The sequence below is a fragment of the Osmerus eperlanus genome, chromosome 14, assembly GCF_963692335.1.
Source record: "Osmerus eperlanus chromosome 14, fOsmEpe2.1, whole genome shotgun sequence".
NCBI lineage: Eukaryota > Metazoa > Chordata > Actinopteri > Osmeriformes > Osmeridae > Osmerus > Osmerus eperlanus.
The window spans coordinates 17935880-17948667 of record NC_085031.1 but is presented as its reverse complement, the minus strand read 5'-3'; the positions used below and the strand labels follow the sequence as shown (position 1 = coordinate 17948667).

The 12788-nt window shown below is 47.2% G+C and overlaps 1 protein-coding gene across 15 annotated transcripts in view; it reads left to right on the top strand.

The window, feature by feature from the left end:
- The window catches only part of gab1 (GRB2-associated binding protein 1), a 40265-nt gene extending 38235 nt beyond the window's left edge, over positions 1 to 2030 (top strand). For 9 of the 15 annotated variants that reach the window (XM_062477905.1, XM_062477895.1, XM_062477907.1 and 6 more), the window contains 2 exons: positions 1081 to 1212; positions 1455 to 1622. In XM_062477905.1, the coding sequence (XP_062333889.1) occupies positions 1081 to 1212; positions 1455 to 1610 (288 nt within the window). In that variant the 3' untranslated portion in view covers positions 1611 to 1622. Of the gene's footprint in view, positions 1 to 1080; positions 1213 to 1454; positions 1626 to 1911 lie in introns of those variants that run through there. The other 6 variants (XM_062477906.1, XM_062477901.1, XM_062477898.1 and 3 more) reach the window with 3 other exon arrangements.
- Positions 2031 to 12788: the final 10758 nt, after the last annotated feature.

Below are 12788 nucleotides of genomic sequence, written 5' to 3'. Positions count from 1 at the left end.
CCTCACCTCTCCTCCTCCTCTCCTCCTGCCCTCCTCTCCTCCACCTCACCTCTCATCCTGCCCTCCCCTCCTCCTCTCCACCTCTCCTCTCGTCCTGCTCTCCTCCTCCCCTCCTGCTTTCTCCTCCTCCCCTCCTCTCCTCCTGCCCTCCTCTCCTCCTGCCCTCTCCTCCTCCCCTCCCCTACTCTCTTCCTGCCCTCCTCTCCCCTGCCCTCCTCTCCTCCACCTCTCCTCTCTTCCTGCCCTCCTCTCCCCTGCCCTCCTCTCCTCCTGCCCTCCTCCACCTCACCTCTCCTCCTGCCCTCCCCTCTCCTCCTCCCCTCCTCTCCTCCTGCCCTCTCCTCCTCCCCTCCTCTCCTCCTGCCCTCTCCTCCTCCCTTCCTCTCCTCCTGCCCTCTCCTCCTGCCCTCTCCTCTCCTCCTGCCCTCCCCTCTCCTCCTCCCCTCCTCTTCTCCTCCTCCCCTCCCCTGCCCTCCTCTCCTCCTGCCCTCCTCCTCCCCTCTCTTCCTCCTCTCCTCCTCTTCTCCGTGCCTGTAGAGAAGAGTCCTTCTACTGCTCTGTCCCCATCACCCCTGTTAGGAGGGAGATGGAGGGCCTTGACGCCATAGAGGTGAGCTGGGTTGCCAGGTTTGACAAACGCAGGTTGCCAGGTTTGATTACCTAAACCCCCAAACACACTAAAACCCTCCACTTCAAGCATGTTCCACAGGCTGTTTGTTGTGGTCTAATAATAAAGAGATGCTGCTGAGAAGAGAAGGAGTAGTTTGTCCTGGGAGCCAACCTCAGATGAAAGGGTGTTTGGTTGTTACGTGTTCTAGTTCTGACCCCAGTTAGCTTCTCCCAGAGCCACCTGACAGCACCTGCATGCTGGTGGTTATTATTCACCCTGTAGGAACCGCTGCACGTTAACTTTTGTTTTTTAGCCACAGAAAAGCAGCTCTGGGTCCTAAACCCTGTGAGGTTTAAGCCATTTCAGCTATTTACCTGGGACTTTGAAGTTTGCGTGGTTTTTGCCCTGGGGTAACTTAACCGTGCCTGACCCCCTCCCCCCCTCATACTTGGTATGTTCTTCCCCTGCAGCAGGGCATGAAGCTGTCCGCTCCCATGGCAGCAGATGGGGGGAGCAGCCCACTGGTGAAGCCTAAAGGAGACAAGCAGGTGGAGTACCTGGACCTGGACCTGGATCCTGGCAAGGCCACTCCACCTAAGAAGGTCAGGAGGCACGCACGCACACACACACACACGTACACTGGTACCAAAACATACATATACACACACACACATATATACACACACACACACAGGTACACATACACATATTTCTCATTGACATGGGCTTCTGTATTAAGGAATTCACTTGCCTTGTGTGTGTGACCCTGTGTGTGTGACCCTGTGTGTGTGTGTCCCTGCGTGTTTGTGTGTCCCTCTCTGTGTGTGTGTGTGTGTCCCTGAAGAAGAGTACCGGTCCGGGGCAGGTGTGCTCAGACGAGCGTGTGGACTACGTGGTGGTGGACCAGCAGAGGACCCAGGCTCTGAAGAGCACCCGTGAGGCCTGGAATGACGGCCGCCAGTCCACCGAGACAGACACCACCCTCAAGGGTCCCAAGTGACCCTGCCTCCCCACCCTGACCCCACCCTCAAGGGTCCCAAGTGACCCTGCCTCCCCCTGACCCCACCCTCAAGGGTCCCAAGTGACCCTGCATCCCCCACCCTGCCTCCCCACCCTGACCCCACCCTCAAGGGTCCCAAGTGACCCTGCCTCCCCCTGACCCCACCCTCAAGGGTCCCAAGTGACCCTGCATCCCCCACCCTGCCTCCCCACCCTGACACCCCCCTCAAGGTTCCCAAGTGACCCTGCCCACCCTGCCTCCCCACCCTGACACCACCCTCAAGGGTCCCACGTGACCCTGCCTCCCCCACCCTGCCTCCCCTACCCTGCCTCCCCTACCCTGCCTCCCCTACCCTGCCTCCCCTACCCTGCCTCCCCTACCCTGCCTCCCCCACCCTGCCTCCCCTACCCTGCCTCCCCCACTCTGCCTCCCCTACCCTGCCTCCCCTACCCTGCCTCCCCTACCCTGCCTCCCCTACCCTGCCTTCTCCACTCTGCCTCCCCTACCCTGCCTCCCCTACCCTGCCTTCTCCACTCTGCCTCCCCCACCCTGCCTCCCCTACCCTGCCTCCCCTACCCTGCCTCCCCTACCCTGCCTCCCCTACCCTGGCTTCTCCACTCTGCCTCCCCCACCCTGCCTCCCCTACCCTGCCTCCCCCACCCTGCCTCCCCTACCCTTCCTCCCCCACCCTGCCTCCCCCACCCTGCCTCCCCTACCCTGCCTCCCCTACCCTGCCTTCTCCACTCTGCCTTCTCCACTCTGCCTCCCCCACCCTGCCTCCCCCACCCTGCCTTCTCCACCCTACCTCCCCCACCCTGCCTCCCCTACCCTTCCTCCCCCACCCTGCCTCCCCCACCCTGCCTCCCCTACCCTGCCTCCCCCACCCTGCCTCCCCTACCCTGCCTCCCCTACCCTGCCTCCCCTACCCTGCCTTCTCCACTCTGCCTTCTCCACTCTGCCTCCCCCACCCTGCTCCAGTCCAACCCCCCACACCCACCCTGCTGGGCTGCAGACCCTACCCCAGCCCTAGCTCCAGCGGTCTGGGTGTTTTAGCCTCTGCTGGCCTGACACCACAGGCCCCCTTTAGTGGACTGGAGGGGTAGCTGCATGATGAAGGGATGGAGGGATGGGGATGTCCTCTTGATTGGCCAGAGACTAAGACTGGAACTCTGTCTCAACACTAACCCTGCCTCCTGGCTGTCAGCTCTCAGCCCTGGTGTCTGGTGGGACATGTGTGCTCTGTGAAGAGGAGCAGGTGGTGGGTCACAGTGAGAACCAGGGTGCAAGGGGAGCAGGTGAACACTATCAAATACTGCCAAGTCTGCCTGTGTCTCTGGCTCTCGCTGGTAGAAATTGTGATTTCTCCCCTGAAGGTCTACTACTTATCCAAAATATTGTAAGGATCATCTTTAAAATCCAGGTTTCTAGATGTAAGCTTAATACTTGGTTCAATGCAAGGTTAATAAAAGTTTTGTGATGAAATGCAACCAATCAGGGGTCTGGATGGACTAAACTCCTCCCCTCATCCAGGAAGCGGGAGGGGTTCTCGGGTTGATCTTTACAGGAGGAGAGAGATGAGACGGACTGTATAAAGTGTTATGTAAATAAATGGAAAAGTGTCCTTTATTTGTTCCCCACAGCCAGTGTGTGCAATGCTGAGGTGTGTGTAGGGGTGCACACCGAAGTGTGTGTGTGGATTCTGCAGGGTAGAATCCTGTGTGTGTGTGTGTGTGTGTCAGGACTGGTTAGAAAACATGAACGAATCAATTACTGTGACAGCTTTTAAGAGAGCGCTGGTTTTCTGTGATTTATGCAAAGGTATCAAACTTAGACGGGCAGCGCAGAGAATGAAAATCAGGTACTTGTGGAAAATTCTTTTTTTTATTAATCTATCCATCTAACTTATTTGTGTAGTTATATGGAGTGGTATTTTCAAGACGCTTATGACCCAGTTCTCGTAATAATCCAGATCTGATCAAAGCAAATAAATTAATAGAAAGTGCTATTTGTAAAGTGCCTTCTTGACAACATTCACGGTAGTTGAGATGACTCATTCCAGAAGTTACTCTGACATGTCAACGCTGTTTTCTGTTTTTTAATTTATTTTAAATGGATCTATCTATACACGCTTTCCGGGGAATTGATTGATTGCCTTATGTACACAACTTGGTCTTGTGTAAATAGAGAATGTTTGATTTCAGAGTGGTGAGTTTAATGAACTGTGACGCTCTCGTCCTGGCCCTTGCATGTGCTCCTGTCTGAAGAAAAGCTCGGCTGTATAGATTTTGCACCTGCTATTCCAGCATGTATTATTTTTTATTGAATCCTGTGCCTATACTGCCCTCTCGCCCCCCCCCCCCCCTCTCTCATTGCCGTCAAGTCATGAGTCACGACGTAAACCTGTCAATGCTTTCTTTTTTTAATGAATCAAAGAATACAATTGTGATTTTAAAGTAAACTAAATAAATAACTACTTTTATGCATCATTTGTGTAGCGCCTGCGTTTGTGTTTTCCCTCCAGAACTCTCTCGTCAGAGCTGTGTTCAGTCTGAGGATAAGTGCCGGTTGAGACGCAGGCCATGTTTGCGGAAGTGGCACAAATAGACTACATAACATTCTCAATGGATAATGACTCCACCTGTCCGCCTCTTATCACCGCCTTTTCGATTGAGTGTTTTCACTCTCGTTCACCAACCGTGGAGTTGCTCTTCCTGTGTTCTAAATGTAAACATTTACATAATCCCCTCAAAATTTCTAGACATTTCCCATTAGGTTTTGACAAATATGTCACGGATGAAAAGAAAACGCCTCCAGATTGAGGACGCGGATCGTGAAACGGAAAGTGAATCTCAGTCAGTCTGCTATAAAACTCGAGGCTTGATTGATTGCACTTAAAGAGGTTACAAAAACGTTCCCTTTTCTCTGGATCTCGTGTCATGACGCCTCTTTGCCACAGAGACTCTTAGTTCTGAACCCCGCTAACAAATTACCCTGTCATGTTCCAAACGTCTATGGAAATCCAATCAGTGTGAAAAAATGAACAATTATTTACAAGAGGACGAGGAGCCGGGAGCTGAAGGCAAGTGCAACGTGACACTCTGTTCCTGTCTTTCCCAACATACTCGTATCTATCTAGTGCTGTTTATTGGGTGTGCTCAAGCCTTCGGCGAGAGCGCAACCTTTGTTCTCTCACATATATATTGGGTGTGCTTTGCCTTCGGCAAGGGCACAACCTTTGTTCTCTCACATATATATTATTGGGTGTGCTTTGCCTTCGGCAAGGGCACAACCTTTGTTATCTCACATATATATTTATTATTATTTATTATTGTTTATTTTCGCCCCCCTAAAACTCAGTCAATATTTGGCCTACATAGACAACGTAGGTGTCAAAAGTTTCGTCTTGGTAGCGATTGAGTTGCTTCTATTGGAATTTACGTTCCGTTGCATGGTTTAGGCTGAAGTTACGTTTTTGTGGCGAAAAGTGAAGCTAACGGTGGCTAATTTGCTAGCCACAGTCACTGACGTTACTAACGTCACTACGTCACTAACGTCACGAAAACACGCGTGACTACCTTTGGCAGAACATTCGTTTCGCATCTGTTAACTTGGGGGATAGCTAGGCTAACTATAGCTTTAGCCACAAGCAAAGAGGCCAGGGTGATAACTATTTACTCATTTTACTTTGTGATATGACACACAATTGTCATGTGTAATGTACAGTATAAGCTGATATTATTAAGGAAGTACATCTACTTTCGGAAACAGTAGTCTACTATTTCACTGAAGTATTTGCATCATGACATTAGCCTGTGTTGCCCGGGCAACACATACTACAGCGGTCTATGATGTAGCGTTATCTGTTTTCAATCGTTAAAATAAACATTCCTCACATATACATTTTCGTTGTAGGGTTTATTCTGACATTAGTAAACGATTTGTTGGTGAAATTACCATTACCTGTGGTTTCAAACCAGTGTAGCTCACTGCAACGCTGTAGCTTACGTGAGACGCACTACAAAAACATCTACACTACACAGCTGTTTAGGAAGTCAAACGGCGACAGAACATGTTCGGCACTCCCCTTACTTAAATCAAAAGTCTATCTAACTACTAACCTGAACTTCATTGCCACAGCCTAAACGTTGTCAATCTGTTCATGAAAATAATTAATTTCAGCTTAAACCGTACAACGGAACGTTAAATCCAATTCAACCAACGCACTCGCTACCAAGACGAACACAGCAGTAGTCTAGTACTGTACCGTAGTAGTACAATTTACCGGGGCAGCTTCTCCACACGGCTATATCGCATTTTGCGTTGTTACTGACAATGATCGCTACCAGTGAGCTTTTTATGAATGAGCGATTTTCCACTAAATAAATGTCAAGCTTATTTACGTTTTGGGGGGCATATTTTCAGTTAGCAGATGGTACTGTTTGAATCGCGATTCCATCTTCTACTGCCGGGTAACGTCGTAGAATAATCTTCAAAGGGGGTTCTTTATTAATGAATGAATGCAATGAGTAGGCTAAATGCCTGAAAATGTCATGAGAAGGGAAAAACTTAAAATGACGTTTAAATCATAGAGATTAGGTCAATTTTTACACCGGTCTGCCCAATTTATTCGTTTTGTTTCAACGATGAGGCTGCCTCTTGCAGGGGAAATGAGAAGACATCTATTTCATTCTACACTTCACTCGTATTTTCAGTTGTAAATGAGCAGCAAAAAAAAAAATGCTTTTAAATCTATGTCATCTTTATAAATAATAAGTATGCATTTTTATATAAAATATACAGAAATATCAGTTGTAAAAATGTCATTCATAAACGGACCCCTGTGCAACCGACGCAAGCAAGCACACCCTACAATTTCCCCAGAAATTGTACCCTCTCTAGTTTTATGACTGTAATGCTTTCGACACAAAAACAAATGTTTTAAGCGTCAGGATGAGTTACGATCTCGGAGGACTATTGTTCTGGGGTCTTATTCGGAAACGTCTAACTTTCACATTTTGCACTAAGCGAGTACCCCGTATTGTTTTTCCGAGATTTAACCATCAAAACACCATCAACCATTCATCAATATCAGGCTGCTGTAGTTTTATTTATATTTGATCAGTTTTACTGTTAAGTGGCGCTGTTGCTTGCAAACCCGTTCATGTTTCCGTCAATAAAATAAGCAATGCAGAGGCTGCTGTACCAGAGAATGGCTGTTTATCAATCTTAATCCCAATCAGAATCAGAATGGGATTTATTCGCCATGAAAGTTTGCACAGACAAGGAATTTGCTTTGGCAGGAAGGTGCATACAATAAACATATAGGGACCTAAAATTTAAATATGTGGACTATCTATACTACATAAACTAGCAGTACTAAGTGGGATTAGAATAGAATTAAATATACAATAAAATATAAGTTGCCGTAAATTACAATATAAAAATACAAATATTACAAAAAATACAAATGTACAAGATACAATTTTGTAATGCAGTGCAAAAAGCAGTGTGTTTTAAGCAGGAAGTCATTAGAGTCAGTGTGGTCCCTTGGCCTTGTTGAAGAGGCCAACAGCGGAAGGGAAGAAACTGTTTTTGTGGCGTGAGGTATTGGTCCTGATGGACCGCAGCCTTCTGCCGGAGGGGAGTGACTGAAACAGGGAGTGTCCAGGGTGGGAGGAGTCGGCCACAATCTTCCTCGCTCGCCTCAGGGTCCTCGAGGTGTGCAGGTCCTCGAGGGTAGGCAGATTGCAGCCAATCACCTTCTCAGCAGTGCGGATGATACGCTGCAGTCTGCTCTTGTCCTTGGCAGTGGCAGCAGCGTACCAGACGGTGATGGAGGAGGTGAGGATGGACTCAATGATGGCTGTGTAGAAGTGCACCATCATTGTCTTTGGCAGGTTGAACTTCTTCAGCTGCCGAAGGAAGTACATCCTCTGTTGTGCTTTCTTGATGAGGGAGCTGATGTTCAGTTCCCACTTGAGGTCCTGGGAGAGGATAGTGCCCAGGAAGCGGAAGGACTCCACAGTGTTGACTGGGGAGTCACACAGGGTGATGGGGGTGAGTGGGGCTGTGTTCCTCCTGAAGTCCACAACCATCTCCACTGTCTTAAGAGCATTGAGCTCTAAGTTGTTCTGGCTGCACCAGGTCACCAGGTTGGCCGCTTCCCACCTATAATCAGACTCGTCTCCACCAGAGATGAGCCCAATAAGGGTTATGTCGTCCGCAAACTTCAGGATTTTGACGGACGGATGACTGGAGGTGCAACTGTTGGTGTACAGGGAGAAGAGCAGAGGGGAAAGGACGCAGCCCTGAGGAGATCCGGTGCTGATGGACCGGGAGTCAGAGACTTGTGTTCCCAGCTTAACGCACTGCTTCCTGTCAGACAGGAAGTCTGTGATCCACCTGCAGGTGGAATCAGGCATGTTCAGCTGGGAGAGCTTGTCCTGAAGCAGGGCGGGGATGATGGTATTGAAGGCAGAGCTGAAGTCCACAAACAGGATCCTGGCATAGGATGCTGGGGAGTCCAGGTGCTGTAGGGTGAAGTGGAGGGCCATGTTAACTGCATCGTCCACAGACCTGTTGGCTCTGTAGGCAAACTGCAGGGGGTCCAGTAGAGGGTCAGTGATGGATTTAAGGTGTGCCAGCACCAGGCGCTCGAAAGACTTCATTACCACAGAGGTCAGGGCGACGGGTCTGTAGTCATTATGTCCTGTTGGCCTTGGCTTTTTGGGCACAGGGATGATGGTGGAGGACTTGAGACAGGCTGGCACATGGCATGTCTCAAGGGAGGTGTTAAAGATGTAGGTAAACACCGGAGACAGCTGGTCAGCGCAGTGCTTGAGGGTGGCTGGAGAGACAGAGTCCGGCCCAGCTGCTTTGCGGGGATTCTGCTTCTTGAAAAGTCTGTTAACTTCACCCTCCTGAATGGAGAGTCATCACTGTAGAGGGGGGGGAGGTGGGAGGCCTCCTGGGTGGGAAGGGGTAGTTCAGGACTGTCCAATTGTCTTTCAAATCTGCAGTAGAACTCATTCAGGTCGTTGGCCAGGCGGGAGTCGTTAGTGGAGTGGGGGGCTCTGGGCTTGTAGTTGGTAATCTGCCTGAGTCCTCTCCAGACAGAAGCAGAGTTGTTTGCAGAGAATTGGTGTTTTAGTCTCTCTGAGTACAGTCGTTTAGCCTCCCTCACCGCCTTGCTAAACCTGTTCTTCGACTCCTTGAAACTGTCTTTGTCCCCACTCCTAAACGCGGCCTCTTTCTCTGACCTCAACCTTCTGAGTTTAGCTGTAAACCAGGGTTTGTCGTTGTTGTAGCTTACCCTGGTGCGTGTTGGTATACAGCAGTCCTCACAGAAGCTGATGTATGATGTCACAGCCTCTGTGAGCTCATCCAGACTATTGGTAGCAGTCGTGAACATGTCCCAGTCAGTGCAGTCCAAGCACGCCCGCAGATCCTCCATAGCTTCACTGGTCCACTGTTTTGATGTCCTCACAGCAGGCTTACAGTGCGTTTACACTGCAGCGACGCAAATCGCTTGCCATCGCTCGCCTTCCCACAGTTCACCACGCGCGGGGGTGTATCAAACAGATTAATGTAGAATTGTAGTTCTCTAAAGTCACTGTTGTAGTTGTCATGGCCAAGTGTGCAGACTTGGGTTTACGTACTCGCAACATCGATCAAAATACAACTTGTATACAAAATACAAAACTGTTTAATAGACATACACGTTGACATGTGTAAAAACGTTTTATTATAGTACTCAAAGTCTCTGCTAATCTGTCGATACGACCAGGGAGTTCCAGCCGGGCTTATAGTAGTAGCCCGGCTGGAACTCCCTGGAACGTAACTTTGTTCGAGAGTACAAAGTGCAAAAAAAAACACCAGGAGCACCGACAACGTCGGCAAACCTGCGCCTGGCCTCATTCTTTTTATTAATGTCTTTGTACAAATACAGAGACGTATCGTACAGGACTGGATATGCAGCCACACAGGCGATTAGTTTCTCCTCCATCTTAAAAACTGAAAGCTAGAAATGTTTACCATGGTTGCTACGTTACGAGAAACAAGAAAACACTGCCATTGGCCATCGCTAGCGAAAATCGCTCCTCATTTGCATAAAGTTGAGAAAATCTCAACTCGATCGCGTTGCGTTGCTACCCACAATGCACCACGCAAGCGATTCGCCTGGCTCCATTGAAAATGAATGGAAAACATGTTGTCGCTCGCATCGCGTCGCTGCAGTGTAAACGCACCGTAAACGCACCGTTACAGCGCTTTAGCTTCTGCCTGTATGCAAGAATCAGGTGGACCATGGCGTGGTCAGAGTGCAACGCAAGTACGTTCTTTTGAAGAATATGGAAGCAAATCAGTGACATAGTGATTTGAATTTGAATGGCATTGAATACTTAATAGCCTATTGAAATTTAAACAACACCGAATTCTCATATGAATGTTACTGATTTGCTTCAGAACGTTCCTGCAAGCATCCTTGCGAGAACTGTCTTGCAAGACCGCAAGGACGGAGAATGAATTGAGATGCGAGCTTTGTGGCTATTGCGCAATACCCTGGACTAGGTTATCAAAAAGTCGGAGCAAATTTACAAATTAGCCGTTTCATTAATAAAATAAGCACATTTTCAGCGACTACACTGCCCATTTTTCGTCACATTTTAATTTAGATGCTGATTTTCACGTACCGTTTAGCTGAAATATGAAATAGTAAAAACTTCAAGTTATGAAGTTTGTCCGCCTCTCCTGACCAGACCCCATAGACTTATATACAGTAGACACAGCAAGCCTGCTCTTTCAAGATGGCGTCCCCATTCATTTCTATGAAAAGTGCGCAGTGAGGCAAGCGAGTGCGCGAAACGGACCGCGCCATCTTTCCAGTTCTGGCTCGTCCGGTCTTGCGCAGAACAGTGGCCTCATTCCTAGCTCCGATACTTTTTTTTCTATATATTTAAAAAAAAACTTTATTATTCAAGTACAAATACAAAAACAGACTGAAAACATTAAATTAACACATACATACATGGAAAAAAGGGGCGCATGAGATTTACATTAAAGAGGTTGTAAGGCATTGTAAATGTTCAGAGTCAGGATGGCTTTCTTATTTGTCAGTCCTTTTAAAGTTTCAAAATATAATTTCATGTCACTTTTAAATTGGTGAATATTCGGTTTTCTTTCAGACCATTTACATTTATGGATATACAATTTTCCAAATAAAATAAAAAGATTAAAAATGAAAACATGGCATTTACCCAAATCATTACCTTCATAGTAAAAAATAATATCTCTACTTTGTAATTTTATCCTAGAGCCACACAATACATGAAATACATCCTCCACATCAATCCAGAACAATCTGACATAAAAACATTCACAAAACAAATGTGTGATCATCTCTGTGAAAACACCACAAAATATGCAGGATTCAGAAAGATCAGATTTATATTTCTTTAAAATTTGATTTGTTGGGTAGATGCAATGGACAATTTTGAAATATACTTTATATACTTTATTATTAACAACATATTTATTATAATAGTTCCACATCAAATTCCAATTGATATTCCCAAGGTGGTTTTTCCAATAATGTTTGCATCGAGCAGCTGTGGGGCAACATATCAAATGTCTAAAATATCTATTATTGCACTTTGTATCCTTTATGTCAATGCCATTTAATAAAACATCTGTTCTAAATGTTGACTGGTCATTAGACACATTACTACCCTGCAGCACTCTTACGCAACCCGTGGGTATAGCATCAAATATTACGCTATAATCTCTCCCTCTCTGGGCCCTTCCCTTGACGCGCCGCAAGTTGTTAAAACCCTGACGGGGGAAGTACAGCGTTTGTGGTCCCCTCATCCTGACATCCATCATACATCCCTCTTCATCCCTGGCACAGCGTAGACAGGGAGAGGAGGAGTCCTGATGATGATGAGGAGGAGGGACGAGAGGGAGGAGTGTGGAGAGATTAGCTCACAGTGGAGACAACCTCAACAGATATAATGGACATCCTCTCATCAGTCATCCATCCTCCTGTCAGTATGAAGCACAACTCTGCCTCTTCTCCCCAAGACACCCAGGGTTTGCTTGTTTCCACTGTTCGTCACTAATGCCCTCATCAGGAAACCGTCTCAGCACTAAAGAAGAAGAAAAAAAAGTACATTTATTAAAAGAAGGGGAAAATATAAAAATTTGTGAAAGTATTAATAAAAGTGTTGATGCAGCAAAGCTCTCTGGGAAAACTGGGAGCTTGCAAACACAATGAAAAACAACATTTATTCCGCCACTAGACTAACTGTCAACAGGAAACCAGGAACTCTGTAATGTGAAGGACCTCCACGCTGGTCTGACAAACTGCGAAGAGAACAAACTAAATAAGGATCTCTATAGTTAATACTGGAAGGATGGATGCTGTCTCCACATAATAAAATAAGAATATCACTCATTAATTAGTGCAAATATGAAGTGAGTTTAGATTTGTGTATCTCCTCGGTGTGGGATTTCTAAACAGAAACACAGCATCCAGATGTGGCCTGGATGGGATTGGGTTGGAGGTGCAGTGCTGTTATCAACAACAGGATCTGCACTCCCAGGCACTTTTAAAGTGGATGTTTACCTATGAAAATAAGGAAACAAACTCCAGGACCTCCTTATCCTTCCCACCACATCCCTCCCTTTCTCTCTCTGTCTCAGAGGACACTTGGTATTCACAAAGTAAAGAAGTGGTGGGCGGTAAATTCTGTGGAGAGGTTCTGTCTACCCCGGTCTGCTGTGAGGGAGATGGAGAACAGAGATACATCTTGTTACAATCCTCTCCCCTGTTGGCACGCTCCCTTGGAGAACCCCTCTCTTTATCTCTCTCTTTCTTTCTTTCTCTGTCGGTATGTGATGGTTTAGAACTACCACACAATGGCGTGTTTCCAAGAACTGTAAATGTAAACATTCTTCATTTTTTACTTTAAGGCGCAAAAACATATGCAGGTATAGGCACAGACAGACTGACTTGCTCATTGAAATTCAGGGGAAAAGGGCTCATTTCTCAAGAGCTAGCTGTTTTCAAGAGCACCATTTGTAAAGTCCACTCAGATGAAAACACATGAAATAAATGTTAACTTGGATGACAGGATATTAATAATATGGCCACTGTGTTTGATGTAGAGGCCAGTGTGTGTG